The sequence below is a fragment of the Papio anubis genome, chromosome 17, assembly GCF_008728515.1.
Source record: "Papio anubis isolate 15944 chromosome 17, Panubis1.0, whole genome shotgun sequence".
Classification (NCBI taxonomy): Eukaryota; Metazoa; Chordata; class Mammalia; order Primates; family Cercopithecidae; genus Papio; species Papio anubis.
In genome coordinates, this window is record NC_044992.1 from 3,666,924 (window position 1) to 3,694,590 (window position 27,667).

General features: G+C 45.4%; 1 protein-coding gene across 6 annotated transcripts in view; it reads right to left on the bottom strand.

Annotated features, from left to right (window-relative positions):
* ZZEF1 (zinc finger ZZ-type and EF-hand domain containing 1) overlaps positions 1–27,667 on the bottom strand; it is a 142,742-nt gene that overhangs the window by 32,183 nt on the left and 82,892 nt on the right. For 5 of the 6 annotated variants that reach the window (XM_017950275.2, XM_009189385.3, XM_031657285.1 and 2 more), the window contains 9 exons: positions 24,612–24,731; positions 23,432–23,593; positions 21,645–21,774; positions 19,469–19,607; positions 16,756–16,921; positions 15,424–15,686; positions 14,360–14,511; positions 8,983–9,133; positions 6,882–7,021 (listed from right to left, as the gene is read on the bottom strand). In XM_017950275.2, coding sequence (XP_017805764.2) covers positions 6,882–7,021; positions 8,983–9,133; positions 14,360–14,511; positions 15,424–15,686; positions 16,756–16,921; positions 19,469–19,607; positions 21,645–21,774; positions 23,432–23,593; positions 24,612–24,731 — 1,423 coding nt within the window. The remainder of the gene's footprint in view (positions 1–6,881; positions 7,022–8,982; positions 9,134–14,359; positions 14,512–15,423; positions 15,687–16,755; positions 16,922–19,468; positions 19,608–21,644; positions 21,775–23,431; positions 23,594–24,611; positions 24,732–27,667) is intronic. The other variant, XM_009189386.3, reaches the window with a different exon arrangement.

Below are 27,667 nucleotides of genomic sequence, written 5' to 3' on the forward strand. Positions count from 1 at the left end.
ACGGTGAAACCCTGTCCCTACTAAAAATATAAAAATTAGCCGGGTGTAGTGGTGGGCGCCTGTAATTCCAGTTACTCGGGAGGCTGAGGCAGGAGAATCGCTTGAACTGAGGAGGCAGAGGTTGCAGTGAGCTGAGATTGCGCCATTGCACTCCAGCCTAGGTGAGGGAGCAAGCCTCTCTCAAAAAAAAAAAAAAAAAGTCAAAACAAGGAGAGGAGGACACCTCAAAAGAAGAATAGCAGCAGAGATGGGAGATTGATCCAGTAGGTAATTATGTGAAGGATGATGGAATCCAGGATTCTCATTGTTCAAGACTGGATTCTCTAAATCAGGGTTTCTCAACCTCAGTGCTACTGAAATTTAGGTCTGATAATTCTCGTGTGTGTGTGGGGGGGAGGGCGTGAGTGGCACCTGTGCATTTAAAAATGTTTAGCAGCATCCCTATTGTCTAGACTCCACTAGAATTCCAGGAGCATTCCCTGAGTTGTGACAGTCAAAAATGTCTCCAGGCATTGTCAAATAGCCAAACTGGATACCTTCAGTTGAGAACCACTGCTCTAAGGTCGGGGGCGGTGGCTCACACCTGTAATCCCAGCACTTTGGGAGGCCGAGGTGGGTGGATCACCTGAGGTCAGGAGTTCAAGACCAGCCTGGCCAACATGGTGAAACCTCGTCTCTACTAAAAATACAAAAATTAGCCAGGAGTGGTGGCACATGCCTGTAATGCCAAATTCTCGGGAGGCTGAGGCAGGAGAATCACTTGAACCTGGGAGGCGGAGGTTCCAGTGAGCAGAGATTGCGCCATTGCACTCCAGCCTGGGCAACAAGAGTGAAACTCTGTCTCAAAAAAAAAAAAAAAAAAAACAAAAAACAAACAAAAAAAACCCAACAACAACAAAAAAAGAAAATCACTGCTCTAAATAAATATATAGAGTACACACACACACACTCTTTCCCCCCACCTCCAACTGGGAAGACCTGGGAGCGGTGACACCCTATTAGCAATGAACCCATCTAGTGCTCAAACCTTCATTCCTAAATACTACCCTCTACCAGAAGGAATGAGGTCACCCTAGAGAAATGGCTGATTCTAGGGCTAGGGGAGGGGGAATTTAAGAAGTGCCTGAAATGACGGGGATATGTCAAAAGGACACAGAAGTCAGCCTGAATGGGTTCCCACTGGTCAAAATAAGTAACTAGAATAACGGATTATGGCTCATGGAGTAAAACAGGAAGTCGTGAACCCATACTGATATAACTAACTAAATAAATTGTTTGATGAGAAACAGGATGTTTACATAGTTACAAAGACTCTCCCCACTAAATATTTACTAATAACGAAAGGGGAAAGATTATGGTGGAAAAGGCTAACGGACACCACTTAATCCAGTGATCAAAGCAAACATGATCAGTAATGAAGTATGTCAAACCTGTGTTCCGCCTGGCGGGCTGCAGTGAGAATGCAGCATCTCATCTGCGATTTGCCTGCCCAAGAGGCAAAGCCTGAATCTAATTATGAGAAAACATCTGATAACTCCAACCCCAAAGAGGAGGATATTCCACAACAGGTGGCCTGTAATCTTCGAAAGCATTATGATCATGAAAGAAAAGACTGAGAACTGTTAAAGACCAGAGAGGATGAAAAGACATGACAACAAAATGCTACACATTCATTTTTTTTTTTTTTTTTTTTTAAGAGACAGAGTCTCACTCTGTTGCCCAGACTGGAATGCAGAGGTGCAACCTTGGCTGCTATGACCTCGACCTCCTGGGCTCGAGTGATCCTCCTGCCTCAGCCTCCCAAGTAGCTGAGACTATAGGTGTGTGCCACCATGCCTGGTTAATTTTTCTATTTTTTGTAGAGATAGGGTCTTGCTATGTTTCCCAGGCTGGTCTCGAACCTCTGGGTTCAAGTAATCCTCCTACCCTGGTCTCCCAAAGTGCTGGGATTACAGATTCAAGGCACTGTGCCGGGCCTATACATTAATTGTGATCATCTGTCATAAAAGACACTTTTGGAGCAACTAGTGAAACTTGAATAGGGAGTAAGCGTTAGATGGTAGCAATGTACTGATGTTAATTTCTCTGACTTTGATGACTGCTGTCTGGTTACATATGAGAATCTCCTCGTTTGTAGATAACACACACTCATGTATTTAGGAGTAATATGGCATGAACTTGGCAACTTGCAGGCACAAAATTATTTGTATAGTACTTTTATATAAGTTTGCAATTATTTCTAAATTCGAGAGGATATGGAGCAAATAAAACTTTCATATGCTGCCGTGGGCGTGTGAACCAGTAAAAACATTGCAGAAACTGTTTGGCAGGGAGTGTGAACCGGTACAAACACTGCAGAAACTACCTGGCAGGGAGTGTGAACCGATACAAACATTGCAGCAACTGTCTGGCAGGCCAAGTTTGGCCTGCATACAGATGCTCATCAAAAGCCACACACAGGTGAGCTCATAGTACTGTCTGGAGTAATTTCCAGTTTGGAAACACTCAACAAGTAAAGTGAACTTTATGGAATTCTGGATAACAGTGAAAATGAATAAAGGAAACTAATCACAATAACATGGATGCATCTCACAAACAACGTTGAGCAGAAGAAGCCAGACACAGGCCAGGCGCAACGGCTCACGCCTGTCATCCCGGCACTTTGGGAAGCCAAGGTGGGTGGATCACTGGAGGCCAGGAGTTCAAGACCAGCCTGGCCAACAGAGTGAAACCCTGCCTCTACTAAAAATATAAACATTAGCTGGGTGTGGTGGCACATGCCTGTAGGCCCAGCTACTCCGGAGGCTGAGTCACAATAAATCACTTGAAACTGGGAGGTGGAGGTTGCGGTGAGCTGAGACTGCGCCACTGCACTCCAGCCTGGGCAACAGAGCAAGACTCTGTCAAAACAAAAAACAAAAAAAAGCCAAGCAAGAGGAATGCAGCAACTTACTCCAGCTATACAAAATTTCAAAACAAGCAAAAACTAACCTATAGTGACAGACATCTTTTTATTACTGAGTTGTAAGAGTTCTTGATATATTCCTTATAGGACTCTATCTAGGCACTTTTTACACTAAAATAAAACTAATAACTTGCCCTCCAAAGTGACTGCTTAAAAAAAAAAAAAAAGGATCATCAGGGGAAAATAACCTCAGTGGTGATTTTTAAAAGTCAACTTAATGAAATCTCTCAGAACAAGAAATAAACATGAAAAATATGACCAAACTGAAGATAAGATGGAGGGTAGATTCAAGGGGTCCATCCTGGCCAGGCGCAGTGGCTCATGCCTGTAATCCCAGCACTCTGGGAGGCCAAGGTAGGCAGATTGCTTGAGCTTGGCAGTTCTAGACCAGCCTGGCCAACATAGTGAAACCCCATCTCTACTAAAAAAAAAACCACAAAAATCAACTGGGCGTGGTGGCATGCGCCTGTAATCCCAGCTACTTGGGGGGCTGAGGCACAAGAATCACTTGAAACCAGGAGGTGTAGGTTGCAGTGAGCTGAGATCATACCACTGAACTCCAGCCTTGAGGACAGAGTGAGACTCTCTCTCAAAAAAAAAAAAAAAAAAAAAAAAAGATTCCCCTGCATCCAGGAGATGCAAACGGGGCAGATACAGAAGCAAAGCCAAACAACGGCAGAAAGAAGTAAAAATAGATTTTTTTTTTTTTTTTTTAAATCAGAAAAGCAAATGATGCTGGGAAGGAACATAGAAAGAGAACATCTTTTTTTTTTTTTTTTTTGAGATGGAGTCTTGCTCTGTCGCCCAGGCTGGAGTGCAGTGGCGCGATCTTGGCTCACTGCAAGCTCCGCCTCCCGGGTTCACGCCATTCTCCTGCCTCAGCCTCCCGAGTAGCTGGGACTACAGGCGCCGCCACCATGCCTGGCTAATTTTTTTGTATTTTTAGTAGAGACGGGGTTTCACCGTGTTAGCCAGGATGGTCTCGATCTCCTGACCTGATGATCTGCCTGCCTTGGCCTCCCAAAGTGCTAGGATTACAGGCGTGAGCCACCGCACCCGGCCGAGAACATCTTTTTAAAAATTACTTTACAAAACCTTTCTTACAGAGAAAGGTTTATTTTAACACGGTCTAATGAAACGTCTGAATTCCAAGGGTAAAAAAAGAAAATATTTAGGCAAAAAAATCAGTTGACGTCATGTTAATATCGGACTTCTCATCGGTCGTTCTAGATGGTGGAAGACTATGCAGCAATGTCGCAGGGGTCTGGAGGAAAAGGACTGAGTCCCTGTAATTCCACACCCAGACGGTCTTCCCATCTTTACATGTAGCCTTTCCTCAAAAAGTATTTGAGGAAGTATTTTAGCACAACAAAAAATGAATTGGAATAAATAATTCAGAAGGAAGAAATAGTAACTAATAAATAATGTGCAGCCAACACTGTAACTATCAATAATTAATTACCATATGGTCTAAAATTCTAAAAGTAGTTTGAGAGAGGCAAAATTCAAAAGATACAACACGAAACTCCAAAGCAGCCAAGCAATCAAATGATCCAGAGCTAAAATTATAGATAATTTGCACACTTGGGATATGATGAGGGAAGTAGAAAAGCATCTCAACTTTAGGAATAAAGGGTCTCATTTTGTTTGGAAGAGAAGGTAAAAAGGTTACACTGTTAAATAAGAGAGAAATACAGGCTGAAAAAAGTGGGTAAAAATATAACTATAACCATGTTTCTATAAGAAATACGATACAAACTTCATGAATAATTACAAAAAGAAGGAGAAATAACTTAGGAAGGGGCAGGGAAAAATGTGCATTGGAGGAGGGCTGGGATGGGGACAGTTGGCTGGCACAGAGTAGTTAACCAGGTCATCCCATTACAAGTAAGCTGGCTGCCGGCTGGGCGCAGTGGCTCACGCCTGTAATCCCAGCACTTTGGGAGGCCGAGGTGGGTGGATCACAAGGTCAGGAGATAGAGACCATCCTGGCTAACACGGTGAAACCCCGTCTCTTCTAAGAATACAGAAAATCAGTCGGGCACAGTGGCGGGCACCTGTAGTCCCACCTACTCGGGAGGCTGAGGCAGGAGAATGGCGTGAATCCGGGGCCGGAGTTTACAGTGAGCTGAGATCACGCCACTGCACTTCAGCCTGGGCGATAGAGACTCACGTCTCAAAAAAGAAAAAAAAGGAAGGAGAGACACAGTCAGGAAAAGTTCACTCTTACAGTGAAATTGGTAAAATCAACATAAAAAGGCTAAGAGCCAATTGCAGAAGGGCCCCACCCCAAGGTGGTTGCTCAACATGCTGCCCAGTGAGCTATGGAAAAGGTGCAGCTCTAACTGACACAGAGGCAGCTAAAGTTAGCAGAAATCAGTCATGGCTATTAAGAGAGAAGAAAGGCTTGGGCTGATGTGCCTCACCGCAAAAGGTGGGGAGGAAAGGGGAAGCCCGAACCAGGAGAAGGCGTGCATGCCTTCGAAGCCTGGTGCTGATTTCAGAGGTGAATTACCAGCGACCTAGACAGGTGCGGCCAATTCATCTAGGTGAATAGAAACATGTTCTCAGCTAACTTGGGAGCTGGTGAGGAGAATGGCGTGAACCCGGGCGGAGCTTGCAGTGAGCGAGATCAAGCCACTGCACTCCCAGCCTGGGAGACACAGCAGTCCGTCTCAAAAACATGTCTTCAAAACATCGTGTTCTCCTCATTCTAGTTCCACATGCACCACACAACCTTCTGAGCTACAGTGTGATCTTCTGGAGGGGTTTCCACACCAAGAGGGAACACATACTGATTTTTCTGCCAGACACATACCCCTGTGAATTGTGACTGACTTACAAACCAGCCTCAACTCCCATGTAAAAGTTGACTCCTCTGAGTCTGAGCATCTCCAGGAAACTGCTAGAAAAAAAGTCCTTGGACTCAAAACTCTGAGGACCAAACCTTGGGTCCTGTGGGCACCTTCCCTTCCCCAAAGCCCTGCCAGCTTGCAAAATCCTGTTTCAGCAGCCTGCTAGCTTTGTCTCTGATTCCTCTCTGTTTACTAGAAAAAGCAGGAGACCACTGTAAAGATTGTCAGCTATTCCTAAATTAATAAATAAATTCACTATCAGCTCAGTGAAAAAGCTAACAGGATCTTTTCTTTAACATGATAAATATGGCACTAAAGTTCATATGGAAAAAATATATATACAGGAACAGTCTAGAAAATTATGAAAAAGAATAATGAAGGCATATCTAAACTGTCCAGAGTCTTTAAAATGTCAATGTTTTGAAAGTTTAAAAAAAGGCAAGGGAAGCAGATTAAAGACAAAGTCAGCATGACATCTAAATACAATGGAATTTGTAAGTGGATCCTGATTTAAAAAATAAAAAAACAAACAACCTGTAAAGCACATTTTGGGGATAATTGAGAATATCTGTATTTAGGCTACATGTATAAAACTATTCTATCAACGTTAAAAATTTTCAGCATAATGATGACACTGTGGTTATATAGGAGAATGTACTTTAAGGAGACAAGTATTGAGGATGAAGTGTCAATGATGGCTTCAACTCATTTTCAAAAGTTCAGGAAAAAATATAAACAGAGATAAAGCAAAATATTAACAACTGGTGAATCTAGGTGAAGATCTTCATTCATTATTCTTTGAAGTTTTCTATGAGCTTAAAACTTTTCAAAATAAAAAGGTAGAAAAAATCATTATAAGCATTGTATAAATATATTGTTTTATACACACACACACATATATTTACAAAATATAAAAAGGGTCAGAAGAAAATAATTATAACTTCTAATCCTACCCTTAAGGATACAGAGATGATTATCATGATTTGTTTCAGTATATGGCTTTCCAAAACTTTTTTCTATGCATACCACCACCCCCTCTTTCAAAACTAAATTGCCCTTACCGACTTTAAGGGAGGTAACATGGCTGCCAGCAATCCCAAAATCCTCTTCTGGGAACACTCAGCGAACACTTGCTCAGGGCTTGGAGTAACTGCTTTTTCCTCTCTGGGCTTCTGAGATGATGCTTCGGAATCTTCGGCATCTAAGCAGTAAAACAAACTTTCAGAATGTGCCTGGGTCTCTAATGCATGAAGAGGCAAGTGAACCACTGCACTGTCCCCTATGCTGCTATGGAACAAAGCTGGAATTTTATTCCTTTATTTTTTAAATTTGAGAGGGAGTCTCGCTGTCACCCAGGCTGGAGTGCAATGGTTTGATCTTGGCTCACTGCAACCTCCACCTCCCGGGTTCAAGCCATTCTCCTACCTCAGCCCTCCGAGTAGCTGGGATTACAGGCGTGTGCCGCCTTGCCCAGCTAATTTTTGTATTTCTAGTAGAGACAGGGTTTCACCATTTGGCCAGGCTGGTCTTGAACTCTTGACCTCAAGTGATCCACCTGCCTCAGCCTCGTAAAGTGCTGGGATGACAGGCGTGAGCCACTGCGTCCGGCCTGAAGCTGGGATTTTAAAAGCCTATGGCTGGGCATGTCTACACTCAGCTGTTTCCTTCTCCAGGAGGCCGCCTGAGCCCTGTTTAAAAGCAAGCCTGTCCTCCCCCAGCTCTCTCAAGCCGCCCTCCCCATTTCCCCGAGCCTGCTCTGCTGCGCTCACAGTTCACCTTTTCACCTTCCACATAACTTATATGTATTGTTTACTGTCTGCCTTCCCTCAGAAGTTTGTTTCTTTCAGTGATGCAGGCACCTAGAGATGTTTCTGGAGCATGGCAGGTACTTCACACTTGACGAATGAATAAACTGCCTGTGGAACAGGATGCTGATCCTCAGGGGACTTAGACTCCAGTGAATTTTGGTGATGTGGACAGATGTGCAGTGTCAGACTGTTTTCTGGAACTCAGAATTATACACACTGCACAGATGAGCATCAGACAGAGAGGGCAGAATGCCAGGTGCTCACCCCGCCATCACAGAGCAGGAAGGTGGGGAAGATCCTGCACTCCTGGGCCACCATGAGGAGGAGGCTGGGACTTCCCTCCAGTCTCCTGAGCCCACAGCATGCTCTTCAATCCTCCTAAGCCAGCTCTGACCTTGCTGCTGCTATCCTCTGGCAGGCTGAGGCCTTTGGCAGCATCTCTCCTTTATCATCCTCTAGTGTTCCACTCCATCCCTACACACCTGCCAAGAGGGACTTCTCCACTTTGGGGCCCTTGCTCATGTTGTCCTTTCTTCTTCGAATGCCCATCCCCATTGCAGATCCTAGCACATTCAAGGTCCCCTAGATCTCACCCCATGTAAAGCTTTATGAGGATACAGTCTGCCCCAGAGAGACACCAATCACTATTTTTTTTTTTTTTTTTAGACGGAGTCTTGCTCTGTCGCCCAGGCTGGAGTGCAGTGGCGCGATCTCGGCTCACTGCAAGCCCCGCCTCCCGGGCTTACGCCATTCTCCTGCCTCAGCCTCCCGAGTAGCTGGGACCACAGGCATCCGCCACCTCGCCCGGCTAGTTTTTTGTATTTTTTAGTAGAGACGGGGTTTCACCGTGTTCGCCAGGATGGTCTCGATCTCCTGACCTCGTGATCCGCCTGTCTCGGCCTCCCAAAGTGCTGGGATTACAGGCTTGAGCCACCGCACCCGGCCACCAATCACTATTAATACCCACTTACACCTCATTCCGCCTCGAATTACAGTTACTTGCACCTTTGTCTTAAGCCTTCCTAGACTGTGAGCTCCATGAGGGCAGGAACCATGTGTCTGTCTGTCTGATTCGGTCCCTGTTTCATCCCCAAGGTCTAGCACAGTGCTTGGCATATAGAAGGCACTTAGTAAATACAGGAAATAAATAACGTAGGAAATCAGTCAAAGTGAAGAAAGATGACGTTCGAAGTGTCATCAGCACCATCTGAACAGAACTGAGAAACCACGCACCCCTGGCGTCTAGCCAATGTCAAGCTGTGCGCCACAAACAGCTCAGGGATGGGTATATATATATATATATATGTGCATTTTAAGACGAAAGAGATCAAGACAATGGTCAAAGAGTCGTTACCTGGAAGTCCTGTAGGTGTGCTAGCATCTGCAGGTGAATCTGAAATCTGGGTCTGGCATGAAGGATCCTTTGTTAACGATACACCTTTATCTGCCTTACTTCTCTGCTTGAAATCTGTGGGTCTGACTTCCTCATGAACAGCTCTCTTTCCCTAAAAACACAAAAGTGTAAAGGAATTAAGGTTTCTTATAACAGAGTTTGCTCCATGATTATGGTAACTTTTTCATGATTAGCCAGTCTTCAGAGACTAAAAAACTTTTGAACGCCATTAGAAAATGTCACTCATTTCTTTTTTCTTTGTGTGTGTGTGTTGTTTTTTTTTTTTTTTTTGTATTTTTTAGTAGAGACGGGGTTTCACCGTGTTAGCCAGGATGGTCTCGATCTCCTGACCTCGTGATCCACCCGTCTCGGCCTCCCAAAGTGCTGGGATTACAGGCTTGAGCCACCGCGCCCGGCCCTTTGTGTGTTTTTTTGAGTTAAGAGTCTCGCTCTATCACCAGACTAGAGTGCGGTAGCGCGATCTCAGCTCACTGCAACCTCCACCTTCCAGGTTCAGGCGATCCTCCTGCCTCAGCCTCCTGAGTAGCTGGGACTACAGGTGCGTGCCACCATGCCCAGCTAATTTTTGTATTTTTAGTAGAAACGGGGTTTCACCATATTGGCCAGGATGGTTTCAATCTCTTGACCTCATTATCTGCCCACCTCGTCCTCTTAAAGTGCTGGGATTACAGGCGTGAGCTACTACGCCTGGCCCATGCCACTCATTTCTTACGATAAATCTATATTCTAATTAAGACAGTAACCATTGGGCCGGGCGTGATGGCTTATGCCTGCAGCACTTTGGGAGGCCAAGGCAGGCAGATCCCTGTAAGTCAGGAGTTCAAGACCAGCCTGGCCAACATGGCGAAACCCCATCTCTACTAAAAATACAAAAATTAGCTGGGCGTGGTGGCACGCACCTGTAATCCCAGCTACTCGGGAGGCTAAGGCAGGAGAATCGCTTCAACCCAGGAGGAGGATGTTGTAGTGAGCCGAGATTGCGCCGACTGCACTGCAGCCTGGGTGACAGCTGAGATCCGGCCACTGCACTCCAGCCCGGGCTACAGAGCAAAGACTCCGTCTCAAAAAAAAAAAAAACAAAAACAAAAACAAAAACAGAGCAGGACTCTGTCTCAAAAAAAATAAGATAGTAACCATTGCATTGCATCTCCCATCTTCCAAACGTCCCTCTGTCAGAGCCTGCAGTCCTGTAAGAAACAGTTCCATTAAAAACCTCTCATACAATCTACTTCGCTTTCAGAAACCAAGTGTGGAAAGTTGTTTCCTGAGGAAAAAGACAAAGCTGTGAAATTCTTTCTTTTTCTTTTGACTCTGTAAGTATAAAAAGTTGTGACTTCCCTTCTAGTACACTCTGGTGACTATTGTTAATGTACTTTGTTTTCTTCAGTATGAAAACCAAACAAATCTTTATTTACAGAACTAGAAAATTCTTGATATCTAACATTATCTTTAATATGATGAAGATAAGACTACATCAATTCTATAGCCTAGAAATATGACATTGTTTTCACTGCCGTAGATGAAGCTATTTTACTGCTGTAGAAACTGGCGTTCTGTGGGCTATGGGACAGAGCTGTGGGCTGTGTATATTTCCTCTCTTAGTTTTATATAGAATTTGCCTTTGTTAATTAACATGGAAGGTGTACAGAAAGCCAACCACACATGTCACTCGATCAAACAAAACCAGATGCTACTCCTAAACCTAACTACTCACACCCTCTCTACCAGGTTTTAGCATTCTTTCCCAGCTCTTTTTCATTTTTTTTGAGACGGAGACTCGCTCTGTCACCCATGCTGGAGTATAGTGGCGCCATCTCGGCTCACTGCAAGCCCTGCCTCCGGGGTTCACGCCATTCTCCTGCCTCAGCCTCCCGAGTAGCTGGGACTACAGGCGCTGCCATCACGCCCAGCTAATTTTTTGTATTTTTAGTAGAGATGAGGTTTCACCGTGTTAGCCAGGATGGTCTTGATCTCCTGACCTTGTGATCCCCCTACCTCAGCCTCCCAAAGGGCTGGGATTACAGGCATGAGCCACCGCGCCCAGCCTCTTTATTTTAAAAAACAGAATAAACATACCTTTGGTGCCCTTTTGAGAATCCCATTTTGGCAATGAGACTTGTTAAACAGGCCCTCCCTGCAGGTGGGAAACTGTTCTGGAATCAGGAGTCTAGTGAGCTGCCCAGATGGGCAAGGTGACAGTCGTCAGCTGCGTTTCCTGAGCAGTCACTCAGAATCCACCCCGTGATTGGCTGCACTCCCGGGACCCTCAGGGTGCCTTTCCCTATTGTTACACAGGCTTATGTGTGGAACTGTGGTTACATGGGGAGTCTTCTGTGCACGGTGGAGGCACCCCAGCTTCATGTCGGAGAAGGCCAAACGTGACTTTCACACTTTGGGGCCAAAGGTGGAGTGTTATGCAACACCAAACATTTAGGAGGAGGCATGCAGTCTCCCAGGGGTACCTAACTCATCCTCCCCTCTCTGCATATGTAACCTCAACATCAATCCTACCTTCAACCTCTTGCTGAGAAAAATATGACTATAAGACTGTCCTAAGAGAGGAATGAAACTGGGAGAGCTACTTGCTTTGTTAAATGTACCCTCTGAAAAGACCTGACACCATACTCCTTGTACCATGTGTCACTTGTGAAGACAATATAATTCCGAAGTTCTGGCTTATCTTTTTTCCTGTTATCACAGGACACTGTAGACAGAATCTTTTGGATAATGCCTCTGGCTAAGGTTGGTTTCTCAGTTGTTCAAAACAAGAAGTATCTCTAGTCACTGGAGGGAGAAAGGGTAGATACCCTTACCAGGGCCCTGGGGTTGCTTAGAAGCAAGTGAGAGTTGAAAAACAGTGATCTGTCCTAGAAGCCCCAATGGGATACGGTCCTTATGGCCACTATAGTGGCAACACTCAGGTTCAGTTGTGGGGACAGTGCTGGAAATTGCTTGTGGCCTCACTAGAAGACTAAGATGCTGAGCCAGAGGCAGGATATCCTGGCTGCACCTGGCTGCTGGTGGGAAGGGGACCCACAAGGTGGGAATGGCTCAAGAATAAAAACAACGCCCTGGGGCCTCTTTGGAAAAACTCCCACTTCAATCCTGAGGCAGGGAAGGCCTAAAACGAGCCTGAAACATCTTTCTCTATCAAAAATTAAGGAAGTGTTCAAAAAATAACGGCAACATATCAAAAGAACACAAAAGCCAGCAAGGGGCAGTTTCCACTGCCCAAACATGGGACAATTTGAGCATGGAAATAAATAATGGGTCGGGCACAGTGGCTCAGGCCTGTAATCCTAGCACTTTGGGAGGCTGAGGCAGACGGATTGCTTGAGTCCAGGAGTTGGAGACCAGCTGGGTAACATGGCAAAACCCCATCCCTACAAAAGCTACAAAAATTAGCTGGCGTGGTGGCGGGCACCTGCAGTACCAGTTACTTGAGAGGCTGAGGCGGGAGGATTGTTGGGAACCCAGGAGGTGGAGGTTGCAGTGAGCCGAGATCACACCACTGCACTCCAGCCTGGGCAACAGAGTCACACCCTGTCTCAAAAAAAAAAACAAAAACAACAACAACAAAAAAACAAATAAGAAAAGTGGCCGGGCACAGTGGCTCACGCCTGTAATCCCAGCACTTTGGGAGGCTGAGGCGGGCAGATCATGAGGTCAGGAGATCGAGACCATCCTGGTTAACATGGTGAAACCCTGTCTCTACTAAAAATACAAAAAATTAGCTGGGTGTGGTGGTGGGCACCTGTAATCCCAGCTACTCAGGAGGCTGAGGTGGGAGGATCATTGGAGCCCAGAAGGCGGAGGCTGCAGTGAGCCAACATCACACCATCACACCACTGCCTGGGAAACAGAGTGAGACCCTGACTCAAAAAAAAAAAGAAAAGCAACAGATTTTAATCCATTGAATAAAAGAAAACATAAAAAACCCTGTGAGTCCATTCTGATATAAATAAAAATATAAACGGGGAAGCACAGTGCTTATGGGTGGCAGGTTAGTTGTAAGATGCTGAGAGCTCACAAGAAGATACAAATATTCCCAGGCTGGAAGGTGAGGACTACTGATTAATCCCATTTCTCCTAAAAATGCTCTCTTTGTTCCCATCATAATCTGTGGGCGGTTAAAGTGCCGCCTACAGAAGGGGTTTCATGGAAGAAATGGGGACGGTTGAGAGACAGGCTTGATGATTATGTGGCCTATCTTCTACTGACTCTCTGACTGAATGGAAATAATAAAAATGTTCATGTTTCTGCTGGCCTGTTTTGCTTTTGTATTCCTCCACATGACAATGGGATACTGGTGAGCTACAAACACCAGATGCAGGCATCCTTGAACTAGCAACCTGACAGACAGAGGACAGCAACATCAGCGACCCCTGTGTCAGTCAAGGGCCTTTTCAGCAGAAACTCAAGCTCTGGAGGCAGCATCACAGAAGCAACGGGGTGCTCTTCCACAAAACAATCTTTAGGTTATCACAGGTTATACCTGGATCCAGACAGGCTTTTCTGTTTATGCAACTATGTGTAAATTACTGTGTCTACCTGGTAAACAGTAAGCATTCAGTAACACCTAATTGTTGACTGAATATAGATACAGCTACACAGATACAGTAATACACCATGGGCTAGGAATGAATTTCTTTCTCCTTTTTTTTTTTTTTTTGTGATGGAGTCTTGCTCTGTTGCCCAGGCTGCAGTGCAGTGGCGCCATCTCGGCTCACTGCAACCTCCGCCTCCTGGGTTCAAGCGAATCCCTGCCTCCCGACTAGCTGGGACTATAGGCACATGACACCAGGCCAGTTAATTTTTTTGTTGTTGTTGTATTTTTAGTAGAGACAGGGTAATCCCACCACTTTGGGAAAAATGTGGACGGCAGATCACTTGAGCCCAGGAGTTCAAGACCACTCTGGGCAACATGGCCAAACCCTGTCTCTACAAAAAATACAAAAATTAGCCAGGCATGGTGGCATATGCCTGTGGCCCCAGGTACTCAGAAGGATGAGGTGGGAGGACTGCTTCAGCCTGGGGAGGTCAAGGCTGCAGTGAGCTGACATCATGCCACTGCACTCCAGCCTGGGAGACAGAGTAAGACCCTGTTTCAAAAAAAAAAAAAAAGAAAAGAAAAGAAAAGAAAACAAACACTGAAGAGATGATAATAATATGCCCAAGGTTTGATGGAGCAGGCATCTGAATCCAACAGTCTGGGTTAGGAGTCTGTGCTCTTAACCTCTCTGCTACGTTACACCGAGTGGATGGCTCTCTCTAGAGTTCAACCTGTAATTCTGTGTAGTAGAGAATCGCCATTTACATTGCCTGCTTCTGACAGCTCAGCACCCTGCACAGTTTTCTTCTCTAGCTGCTCCTCTGATGCTTGGGTGGGCGCAGTGGCTGGTAGGGCCTGATCTTCTGGGGTCGAGTCACCATCTGGCAATATACCAAGCAGAGCTAGAGCTTTAAGACCTATATGGGAAGCAAATAAGAGAATGGTTAAAAGTTTTATAACGAGAGTTATTTTCAGCAAGCGCCATAAGTGACTTTGCCATTATATAGAAATAGATAAATGAGTTCTGCACAAACCAAATCCTAGAGTACTCGACATGAACATCCCTCGCTATCTAAATCTACTCAGCTCCTCCTCTCAGATGGTGAGAGGCGGAATAGCAAGGGATACCTGCACTTTATTAACAGAAGAAAAAACATACAACAGGATTGTCTATTTAGAAAATAACCAACATTATTCTTTTATAGTCGCCCCACACAACTAGACTGCTGAATTCCCACTGGCAAATGGGTAAGGGAATTGCTCTAAGGTGCTGGCATGACCCATCTGCTTTCTAACACAGGTCTGGTTCCCTAACGTTGACTCGAATGGGGATGCCATTATCTGAAGGAACTTAGATGTCTCCAAGGTTTAACTTTCAAGTTGTTTTCTTCCCACCACTCCTTAGTCAAGTCAGATTCATGTCGATATATTGCTGAACTATTTTACTCGTAAACAGCTCTTACCTAGAATACAGTTGTGTGGAAGCAGAATCACACTCCAGGTTAACAAGTCTGGATTCTTTCAGTAAAGTCTGACAGATTCAAATCTTAGATTGCATCCACAGATACAAACAGTTTTAATTATTATTTAAAATTAGTTTGAGGTATTAATTAGTATTAGTTTCAGAGAAAATATATGTTACTTCAATGCCAACATTTCTCTAAAATCCATCGGGGAACTTAAAATTAAGTTCCAAACCAGGGTAAGCACCTTTAGTGGAAAACTGGATTTTGTCACCTGTAAACTAAGCTTAGTATTTGACATCTGCCAAGGCTTTTTTTCACCAGCAACTGAGGGCTGGTTTTGGTTTCTGGGCATGGGGAAGTCACCTTTCCCCTGGTGAGCCTTCATCAGACAGTCCCCGACGAGCTGCATGCACTGGCTCCGCAAGGTGGCGGCACTGCTGCGGGTCTGGGGGTCCAGCTTCTCCCCATCCACATCCTCTGCACTGGTCAGGTGGGCGCTATAGAGAGCCAGGGCAGCGAAGAGCAGCCAGGAGTAGTTATGGATATATGGCTGGATGAGCCTCTGCCGGTCACTGATCCGAATGGTTACCATCGGGTGGGCCGTGATGCTGTGGGTAGGCAAATGGCTGCAAAGGCAAGACACATTTAAATCTTACAAGCCTCCAAAAGCTTATGAGGCTCCAAACAGGAGCACAGGGCCTCGGGCGCATGTGGTCGCAACTGGGCATTAGTTACCTCTAGGATGCGGTTACTGAAAATGTAAAGAAAGGTGTGGGCCCTCTCCCCAGAAGAATGAAGAAGCACAAGCACAAGACATACCTTTCGGGGTTTCACAATCCCCAGAGATTGTCTGTGGAAATTGGGCTAAGGAAGAATTGTTTATTGTGATTTTGGAAGGTGTGGTAATAGCATTCTGGTAATGTGAAAAAAACCCATAATTTTTAAAAGGGGGTATAAAGTATGTAGGAAGGAAATAATTTAAGGCCTGGAATTTGTTTATTTATTTATTTATTTATTTATTTAATTTGAGATGGAGTCTCGCTCTATCGCCCAGGCTGGAGTGCAGTGGCGCAATTTCAGCTCACTGCAACCTCTGCCTCCCAGGTTCAAGCGATTCTCATGCCTCAGCCTCCCAAGTAGCTGGGATTACAGGTGCCCGCCACCATACCCAGCTAATTTTTGTATTTTTAGTAAAAACGGGGTTTCTCCATGTTGGGCAGGCTGATCTCGAACACCTGACCTCAAGTGATGTGTCCGCCTTGGCCTCTCAAAGTGACGGGATTACAGGTGCCCGCCACCACACCCAGCTAATTTTTGTATTTTTAGTAGAGATGGGGTTTCTCCATGTTGGGCAGGCTGATCTCAAACTCCTGACCTCAAGCAATGTGCCCACCTCAGCCTCTCAAAGTGCTGGGATTACAGGTGTAAGCCACCACGCCCGGTCCTGGAATTGGCTTTAAAATACTTTAACAGAAAAAAAAAAAAAAAGGAATAAACTAAGCACACATTACAAAATCTTCCTAACTGCTGAATCTGGGTAATGGGTACATGAAGGTTCAGTGTGTTAGTCTCTTTACTTTTGGTTATGTTTAAATTTTTAATTAAAAAGTTTTTTTATAAAAAGAAAGAAGTCCCTTTTCAAGTGAAGGAACTTGTAAAGAAAAGGCTTCGTGGTGACGGTCATTTGAGACATACCCGTAGGAGTATTTCTTTGCTGCATAGCATCCATAGCAAAGATCAAAGTCATCGCAAACATTGCAATTCATCCTCCGGCCTATGATCAAACCCTGGCAGTGGTCACAGGTGAACTCCATGTTGACCATTTCATGGTCGTCTCCATGGCCCTCAGGCTTCACCCCACCTGGGGAGAAACAAAGCAGCGTTGAGCGGATAAGGCAGAGGGCTCCTAGACCGGCTAGTTTCCAAACCCAAACCAATCGCAGCGCCAGGGCTGCTCCCAGGTGACTGCTCAGGGATACAGGGCCCACAGGCATTCTCTGGAGACACGGTGCTCTGCCTGGGTGGCTCGAGGCATATGAGTGAGATTCTTGGCACAGAATTTCTTGGCAATGGTACAGTGGGATCAAATACATTATCAGGACTGCTGTTTGGTGGAAACAAGCCTACATGTTAATTTGAGAGCTGTCTCCTATGACCCCTCCACTAACAAAGAGCAAGCCTCTCTTGATGTATTCCTGTTAACAAGCACTGGGGACTGGTCAGGACATTTGCTCTTCTTTTTTCACTCCAGAATCACAGATGAAAACAGACTTCCTAAATAAATAAATAAAGGGCCAGGCGTTGTGGCTCACGCCTGTAATCCCAGCACTTTGGGAGGCTGAGGCAGGCGGATCACTTGAGTCTAAGAGTTCAAGACCAGCCTGTGCAATATGGTAAAACCTCGTCTCCACTAAAAATACAAAAATTAGCCACGTGTGGTGGTAGGCACCTGTACTCCCAGCTACTTGGGAGGCTGAAGCAGGAACATCCCTTGAACCCAGGAGGCGGAAGTTGCAGTGAGCTGAGATGGCGCCACTGCACTCTAGCCTGAGTGACAGAGTGACACCTTGTCTCGAAGAAGAAAAAAAAAAAAAAAAAACCAGACCCAGACCCAGTGCGTGAGAGAATAACAGTCATGAAAGAGATGGACTGCACTGGTCTTCTCACACTAAGGCCCTTGGGCCCTTCTCATTCTAAACTCTGTCATGGACCCTGCAGAATGCTCCTCGTGCCTGGCCCACTTCTGTTCATTCCCACCGCCACAAACCCAGTCCAGGCTCCCATGCCCGTGTGAATACTGTGACTGATTTCCTAAAGGAGACTCTTAACACGGATAGAACCACCTTCCTCTAGCATAGCTCTTATCATGTTATTATAAAATACCGACTTCAAAAACCTTCCCCTAGGCCAGGTGCGGTGGCTCACGCCTGTAATCCCAGCACTTTAGGAGGCCAAGGTGGGCGGATCACGAAGTCAGGAGATCGAGACCATCCTGGCTAACACGGTGAAACCCCATCTCCACTAAAAAATACAAACAAATTAGCCGGGCTTGGTGGTGGGCGCCTGTAGTCCCAGCTACTCGGGAGGCTGAGGCAGGAGAATGGCATGAACCCGGAAGGTGGAGCTTGCAGTGAGCTGAGATCTCGCCACCGCACTCCAGCCTGGGTGACAGAAGGAGACTCCGTCTCAAAACAAAAACAAAAACAAAAACAAACAAAAACCAAAAAAACCTTCCCTGCTGTCTCTAGACTATTCAAACTCCTTAGCCTAGTATCTTGGGGTCCCACAATCAGGGCCTACCTGTCTTAATCCAACACTTAGTTGGGCAAACACTTCAGCATGTCCATCTAAACTCACTACAGACACTCCTGTCCCAGGGTTTGCCATGTCCTTGATGGTGACACCATCCCCAACGTTTCCTACACATCATCCAGTTCTAACTTTCTTCAAAGACCAATTCTCACTCCACCTCCTTCACAAGCCTTCCCCGCAGCAATGCTGCTACTGCTTCTAAACTTCTCTAGAAACAATCTGTACCCTCATTTATAACTCAGCACACACATTCTTGTACTGGAACAGACATTCTTTTTTTTTTTTTTTTGAGATGGAGTCTCGCTCTGTCGCCCAGGCTGGAGTGCAGTGGCCGGATCTCAGCTCACTGCAAGCTCTGCCTCCCGGGTTCACGCCATTCTCCTGCCTCAGCCTCCCGAGTAGCTGGGACTACAGGCGCCCGCCACCACGCCCGGCTAGTTTTTTGTATTTTTTAGTAGAGACGGGGTTTCACCGTGTTAGCCAGGATGGTCTCGATCTCCTGACCTCGTGGTCCGCCCGTCTCGGCCTCCCAAAGTGCTGGGATTACAGGCTTGAGCCACCGCGCCCGGCCTGGAACAGACGTTCTGTGGATCTGTCCAGTCTTCCTGCTGGACTGTAGATGGTTCCAGGGCAAGGGCTGTGTCTTTTACCGCTGGGCCATGCACAAAAAGGCCACTCAGGTGTGGACTACTGTGGATCTGTTTTACCTCAGCACCTACAAGTCAAGTGTATGAGAGGATTTTTGAAGCTTGCTTGTGTGTGTGTGTGTGTGTATTTTGCTACATGTAAACACTGCATGATTCAGAAGCAAACACTATTTCCTGAAAACTCCATTGAACATACATACATTGGTCCCACGTGTTTATTAAGTGGCTACACCCAGCATGATAGAAGAAGGAAGGACGACAGATATTAGGGCTGTGGAGCTTTTCATCTAGTTGAGGAGATAAGGCTCATGTTCACCAGGAAGTCAGAGAAAACACCACTGGGCAGTATTTTTATTTAGTACACTGAGAGTTTTTAAAAATGACAAGATCATAGAAATTAGAAATGACTATTACCTTTGGATACGGCATACTCAGTTCATGAAATTTACCTAGGAAGCAAGTTTTGCAGAGATCCATGTCGCTGCACTGCAGACACCGGTATCGATGCCAGGGGGCAATCTCATCACACCCATCACAAGAGATGTCCACGTTCAACAGGTCACAGTAGCGAGCAATAAACATGTGCATCTGTAAGGCCAAACAAATACAATTAACTGATAGATTTTCTAAGGTGGCCACAATTCACTCATCAATTCCTCCATTCAATAGGTACTGAAGATGTCCCAGGCATTGTACTGGGTGCTAGGATTTGATGATGAATAAGCTCCTCAGTGTCTAGCTGGGAATTCTGTCAAGGAGGTGATGACCATTTAGTATGACCAGTGCTTTCACAGGAAAATTCAGGAGGCTTAGGGAACAGAGGACTATGGCTACCAATGGGTTTTCTGAAGGAGATAATTCCTCAGCTGAGACCTGAAGGACAAACAGGTACTAGCTGGGTGGGGATAAGGGAGGTGGCTATGTCACACAGGAATAGCAAATCTGAGAGCGAAAAGGGGACCAGAGATGGGTTTATGAACTTGGTACGACTCAGTGTGTAGAATACAGTACAGAGGGGAATAGTCAGACGAAGAGAGAAAGGTTGAACCACAAAGCGTCTTTCAATGTTAGTCTCAGGAGTTACAGACTGTTTTTAAACAGAAGAGTAATGTGACCAGACTGGAGTGCTCTAATGGTTCTTCTGGAAGCTGAGGAGAGAATGGATCAAAGGAGGCAAGCCTGGATTTAGGGAGACTGACCATGACCAAAGCATGAAAGGAACCCCATGGCACATCATAAGGGCTGGGACTGAGTAGTAAGCGGGATGGTGAAAGGTGCATAGATCTGAGGTGTTGAGGCAGAAGGCGGAAACCCTGGTGACTGACTGGATATGGGGATCAGTAAAAGGGAAGAAAGTTTCTGGCTTGGGTACTTGATTGGACAATGGTAGTGTTCACAGATACTACAAAAGGAGTGCTGTCCCTGGCACTTAGAGGCACACTTTCTGCAGGGATAGTCTGGGTACTGTTTCATGAGCAAACAAATTGCTTTACTGGAAAGTACTTGGACTACAGTATCGTTTCTCTTTAGGGCCTGGAAATGATCAAAATCAGTAAGTCACCATACAGTAGACCAGAGCAAATGTGCCAAGTCACCTTAGAACTACAGAATGACTCCCAAAAGGTATTAACATATGAGAGAGAAAAAGCCACAACGGCCCACTTGGCAAGCTCCATCCAAGCATCACCGTGGTGCTATGTGAACAAAGTGGTTGGCACATAGTAGGCACTCGATACTTAGAAAATGAATGAATCTGAGGCAGCAGATGCTTGGCACATGTGGTAGTGATGGATGTCACACCTGACGTGGAGATGGACAGAGTGGGCTATCTGAGCCTGTGCCTTCGCACATCTGAATCATGCAGCTCTGATGCCCTCTCCATATATACGGCTGCTCCCATGCTCACCAGGCAGCCTTCTGATGGAAATGTGGCTTCCCACGCTGCTTGTCTACAGGAGGAGAATGTGCTGCCCCAAGGACACTAGAGCTCAGGCTCTCCAGCAATTCTACTTCTCACTGTAAATTAGTAAATTGGCACCTCATATTGTACATCAGCTTTAAGAGTCAATTTTCCAATGAGTCTAGTTCTATGGCAGGCAGCCACTCTGGGTGTGGTCAAATCAGGATTTACAGCCCCTCAGGTTAAAGGTTAAACACCAGACGCTGGGCAGTGGTTCCCCGTTTTGGCACCAGGAACCAGCTTCATGGAAGACAATTTCTGCACAGGACCGGGTGAGGGATGGTTTCGGGATGCGATTGTTCCACCTCAGACCATCAGGCATTAGATTCTCAAAAGGAGCGCACAAACTAGATCCCTCGTGTACAAACTAGATCCCTCGTGTACAAACTAGATCCCTCGCATGCACAGTTTATTGTGGACTCGTGCTCCCGTGAAAATCCAATGCCGCAGCTGATCTGCCAGGAGGCGGAGCTCAGCCTCCCTCGCTTGCCCGATGCTCACAGCCTGCATTCAGCTGCATTCAGCGGTTGGGGACCCCTTTGCTAGGGTATTGAATGCCACCTGCAGCCCTCTCAGGCAAGAGCCTGCCAGCACCCCCTCAGGCAAACTCTCCTCTCCAAACTCCTAGCAAATCACTTCAGAGTACTCTAGTTGAGAGGTCTTACTTTCCTCTGCTTCTCTGGATCTTCCTGGGCTATTTTTTCATACCAGGCCTCAAACATGCCATCCTGACACTCATCCATCCATTCTGAATTCTGCTTGGCATCAGCAAGCTCATCTTCTTCACTCCACTGGCTGAAAGAACATAAAGAGAGAAAAGCAAGCCTCTCCCAATCACCAACGAAAGTACTGGTTAGCAGACTCTGTATCTATGGGTCTATAATATTGGGCATTTTTCAGCTTCTGAGAGGGAAAGGTCAACTGCTTTTCAAAGCCCCTGGATTTGTCAAATATTTGGTAGATACATGCCAAGAAAGAAGGAGAAGCCCTTTCCAGAGTAGACTACAAGGGACGAGAAATTAAGAGTTTGAAGGCTGTACCACATGGCATAATTCCACTGGACAATCATTTATGGTGAACCTACTATGTGCCAGGCACTAGGGCCAAATAAAGTTCGGTGTTTTTTGTTGTTGTTGTTGTTTTAAAGTCTGAGTTAGACACGCTCAGCATATCCTGGTGGAATCAGTATGTGAAGGGAATCAGGAGACACCGTGACTTCAGCTCTACCACCAGCTACTGTGAGACCTTGACAAGGGACTCAGCTCTGGTCCTCAGTTTACCCATTTCAGATGCGATCAGGTGCATTCAGAGTGGCATGGCCATAGACAGTTTCCTCACTTCAAATAAACAGCTTCAGGGAGATAATCTTATAAGCTCCTTTTGGATGCAAAATTATAAATTTCCATGATTTTGGTTTACAGCTTGTTTTAACAACCAGAACTTTAAACAGAAAGAGATTTGCTTGACAGCAAATACAAAATATTTACCAAGCTATAAATACATATTCATTCATTCATGCATTCCAACAAAATGGTTTTAGGCCTATGCTCAAGCTTTGGGCTAAGTGCTATGAGCGCTTGCTGTAAAGGGCGTGCTTCCTTCCCTGAGGACCGTGGCATACAGGGAGACGAAACGAGAAACCGCAAGCAGGCCCACAGCCAAGAACCACAAGCTGATGCCCCCCAGTGCTGTCCCCCGTCTCTGCCATCGCAGCTGTAACAGTGAGGCAACGGCTGAGGTTCATGAACTAAAGAGACAGCTCTAATTCTGTCCCCTTTTCCCTTGGAACAGCTCTCCTGAGAGAGTGGAAACTGTCCCAGAGTTGACTCATTCACTTACTTTCTCCCAGTTCTCTCCTCTTAGCGCATTCCCTCTCCCATTCTCTTTCTTTTCTACACATGAACGGCTGCAATAGGGAAGTGAACTTGAGTAAAGTGGAGAGATACTGGTCAAATTGAAGGAAAAAAAAACCTTCATACACGATGTTTTTCTAACTTAGGTCCTTACAATGTGCAAGAAGTTAAGAGTGGCTAACATCACACATACATGTAACAAAAATTATGGAAAAGGATTTCCCAATTCAACAAGCTATACTAAGATCACCAAAATGCAGAGGATTCTTGGCCTCGGAGCTCACGAGACCACCACCACCAATGTACACAGCTCTACTGCACGTCAGATGCTGTTCTAAACGCAGAAATATGTAACTCAGGTATTCATCACAGCAAGCCTCGGAGGCAGCACCATTGATATCTCCAGCTCTGAAGATGAGGAAAGTGAGGCACAGAGGGATTATATGACTTGTGCAAAGCCACTCGGCTAGGATGTGGCAAAGCCAGGAAATGACACAGACAGTCTAGCTCCAGAGTCTGTGCTCTTAATGACCCCCACTATGATCCTTGCGTTTCATAACCTACATTAGAAACGGCAGAGCGCAGGACCATGCTCTTACCTGATCACACTGTCGTGGACACTTATATTTTCCTGTGACATTTTCATGAGGAGATCTGGTAACTGAATATCAACAAAGAAGGCGAGATCACTGGGTTCCCAGCCCATATCCAAAAGATGAAGCAGGGCTGTTTGAACACAGGATAAGGCAGGCAGCAAGGACCTAAAGGGGCCATGAAAGTGACCGTTAGCAGAGCTGCCCATTACCAACAGAGGCAACAGAAGCAATTCAAGTAGATGATCCGGTTTGCAATTGAAAGCAGAAGGGAACTTCACATTGCTGGTTTGGGTTTCTTTCAAATTCCTCATATTCCACACAAACATTCTTCAAAGGTTAAGCAAAAGAACTCTGAAAGCTGTAAGGTAAGGTTTCCACCCTGCCAGGACCACCATAGCAGTGTCTTATGGTAAAGAACTGAGAAGTAAAAATTAGCTCCTGATAAACTGCAAGATCAGGGCCAGTTCCAAATTAGCCAAGGTGATGCGGTTTAGATTTACAGAAGAATCCTTTTATTCAAGGCTTATGTCTAAACCGTTTACTAAGAGGACTGGGAAATGGCGTGATACTCCAGTTTCTAAACAGCACATAATACATAATAGACTGGCTGGGCGTGGTGGATCACGCCTGTAATTCCAGCACTTTGGGAGGCCAAGGCAGGCAGATTGCTTGAGCCCAGGAGCTCAAGGCCAGCCTGAGCAACATGGCAAAATCCCATTTCTACAAAACATAAAGAAAATTAGCTGGGCATGGTGGCATGTGCCTGTAGTCCCAACTACTCAGGAAGCTGAGGTGGGTGGATCGACTGAGCCTAGGAGGTCCAGGCTGCAGTGAGCCACAACTGAGTCACTGCACTCTAGCCTGGGTGACAGCATGAAGCCCTGTCTCAAAACAAACAAAAAAACCCCTAATATACCAAAACAGAAAATAATAGGCTATAAATTCTTAGAAAAACCCAGACTCATCCCTTAAAAAGCAAATATACACACCAGACAGGAAAAGGACTGGAAGAAAATATATGAATAAGTCAACATTAGTGATTAGCTCTCTAGGTGATAACATCAGAGGTTATTTTTATTTTGTTCTTTGTGCTTTTTGGTATTTTTGACACTGAACATATGTTTCCTTTATAATCAGAAAACAATACATTTTTTTCTCCAGAAGTGATAAAGTTATCCAGTACCTGTCATTTAGGCTACTAAATCCTTTAACTGCTTTGACCAAAAACAGAACAAGTTGATAGTAAGTGTCTCGAATTTCTTTGTGTAGGTCAGCACCACAGCCTTCCAAGTGTCCAAAATAACTAGAAACAGAGGAAATCACTGATTCACTTAATTGCCCGAACATCCTTTTCTTAATAATAATCATGATTTCTTACATGAAAAAGAGCAAGTGGTAGTAAGATGAACAAAGTGGCACAGGCACTGAAGTAAATACACATATAATACCTACAGAAGGTAAAGCACAGAGCAGCGAGTGAATCCATTTGACTGGGTCAAGAGTCACCCAGAAGCACGGAGATGAGATTATTTATCTTCTCTGTGAATATAAACCCGCCCCTCCCACCACTACCTGGATGCCAGATACTGTGTTAAGCATTTTTCACAAATTAACTCATTTGATCCTCTCCACACAATCATGCTCACCCCTCCGCCTCCCTTCATGGGTGACTCTGGCACCAACCTCACTGTCTTTTCTACCATGATCCTGGCCATCTTGGTGACCTCAGCATCCATGAAAATGATGTCTCCATTCCTTTTTCCCTCAATTCTCTGCCATCTTCATCTCCAGTGATCTTCTCTCCCACGCCCTTAGCCATCCCAGTTTGATGGTCATTTCCTGGACCTTGCTATCACATGCATGCTGACACCATCTCTGATACACTGACGCCAGAGCACCCTACTCTGACCCCAGATTTCCTGCTCACCCAGGTAGGACTCCAACAGCAGTCCTTTCTTCAATATCAACGGGCGGCAGCCCAGGATGCTGCCTCATGTTCACCATCTACTACTCCCGCCACGCTTTCTCTTTGCTCCCTTCTCAGCTTAGATTCCATGGCCTCTAATCATACCTTAGCAAACACCAACTCCCATGTCCCTTCCTTCCTCCATGTACCTGCCTGAGAAATCTTATACCTACATCAAAACAGCTGAATATCGTGGAGGAAACACCACACAACCAAGCTGACTAGTATGACTTTAAATTTGCAACTGTAATGATCAAACAAGCACTCAAAATTGTCAGGCAATTCAGTAGACTGGCTTCCTCAATTTTCATTCTATCTAAAGCCTTCCCATAGGCCGGGCATGGTAGCTCACACCTGTAATCCCATCACTTCGGGAGGCTGTGCTGGGAGGATCAATTGAGGTCAGGAGTTTGAGACCAGCCTGGCTGTAACAGGGGGAAGGCCAGTGTCTAGTAAAAATACAAAAATTAGCTGGGCATGGTGGCACACACTTAGGAGGCCAAGGTGCAAGGATCACTTGAACCTGGGAGGTGGAGGCCGCAGTGAGCCAAGATGGTGCCACTGCACTGCAGCCTGGGCAACACAGCAAGACTCTTGTCTCAAAACACAAACAAACAAACAAACGAAAAAACAAAACAAAAAAAACCCAACCCCCTACCCCCACCAAAAAACCCTTCCTGCTTCTCCTTATGCCACTGCTACCTCCTCCTCATCCTTCCATTCTCTCCAATGACTATCCTTACATTTTTTAGAAGAGAAACTTAGGTATCTTGAGAAAGAAAAGTAACAATCACATAGGATTCCCTTACCTTTGCACCACCAAATATCTACCAGCCAACTTGCGAACACTGTGTGTCCTGATTCCCCAGCTACTACAGACAGAGCCTCCCTGGTTCAATCAAAGGCCAATCTCTCAACTTATGCAACTGCTACTGCAAATTATCCCCTCTCTTCCTGCATTAAGCTTTCCTTATCACTGACTCATTCCCACCAACATACAGAAGTCCTCTTATATCTCTTTAAAACCCTCAGTTGACCTCACATCACTTTCCAAAAACTTCCCCATTTCTCTGCTCCCTTTGAGGCCAAATTTCTTAAACTAAATGTCTGTATTCTCTCTCTCCATTTTATCACCCTCATTCTCCCTGGCCTTTTGGCCAATAGCTCCACTTAGACTGCTGCCAAACCCAGTGTGTTTTTATCTCTTCTGAACTCTCACATCAGCATTTGACACAACTGATCATTCTTATCTTTTTTTTTTTCCAGAAAGGGCACTCACCTGACATTCTTCTCTCTTCAGATGCATTCTTCTCTTGACTTTTGGGACAACAGCATCCCCTGGTTTTTGATCTACCTGACTGGCCACTGCTTCTTGATCTCCTTAGCTGACACTCTTTCCTCTGCTTGACTTCTAAGTAAAAAAGTGCCCCTAAGGCTCAGTCCTAGGCCCTTTCTTGTCTATCTTTGCACTCTTTCTAGGAGGTCTTATGGCTCTAAATGCCATCTACATGCCAACTGCATCCAAATTCTATCCCTAGTCCTGACTTCTTTCTTTAACTTTAGACTCTGACCTCTGTTTTCTCAATATCTTTACTTGATATCTTTACAAAAAAGCATTTCCAGCTTAACATGGCCAAAACAAAACCTCTGATTTTCACCCCAATCTGCTTCTTCCATACTATTTCCCTCAGTAAAATGCGTCACCAGTTACTCACTCCCAAATCCTAGGAATTTCCCATGATTCCTTTCCTTCATTTACCCTCTCCATCTTACCCATCCATAAGTCCTGACAATTCTACCTCTAAAATATATTCTGAATCTCATCCTTTTCTCCCCACCTCCAGTACTACTCTGTGGTCAAACCACCATCATCTCTTGCCTGGACTACTGCCACAGACTCCTAACTGCTTTTCTTATTTCCACTCCTTTTCACACAGTAGCCACGGGCACCTTTTGTAAATATAAAACGAAGTGTCATCCTCCTGGGCTTAAAAATCTCCAGTGGTTTCCCAACTACAACTCGGTATAAAATTGAAATACTTTATGGTGATAAGGGTCCTGCCTTTCTGACCTTATCCCATCTCATTTTCCCCGTCACTCAGCCACAATCGTTTTCTCTCTGTTCCTTGAACTAACTCCCCACTCTGGAGCCTTTGCACTGTTCCTTCTGCCTTCAAGGCTCTTCCCTCTGATCTTAGCTGATCATTCACCTCTTGGCTTTCATCTCCTCAGCCTGCCTTCCCTGACCATCCAAACTAGGTCACTGTATTAAT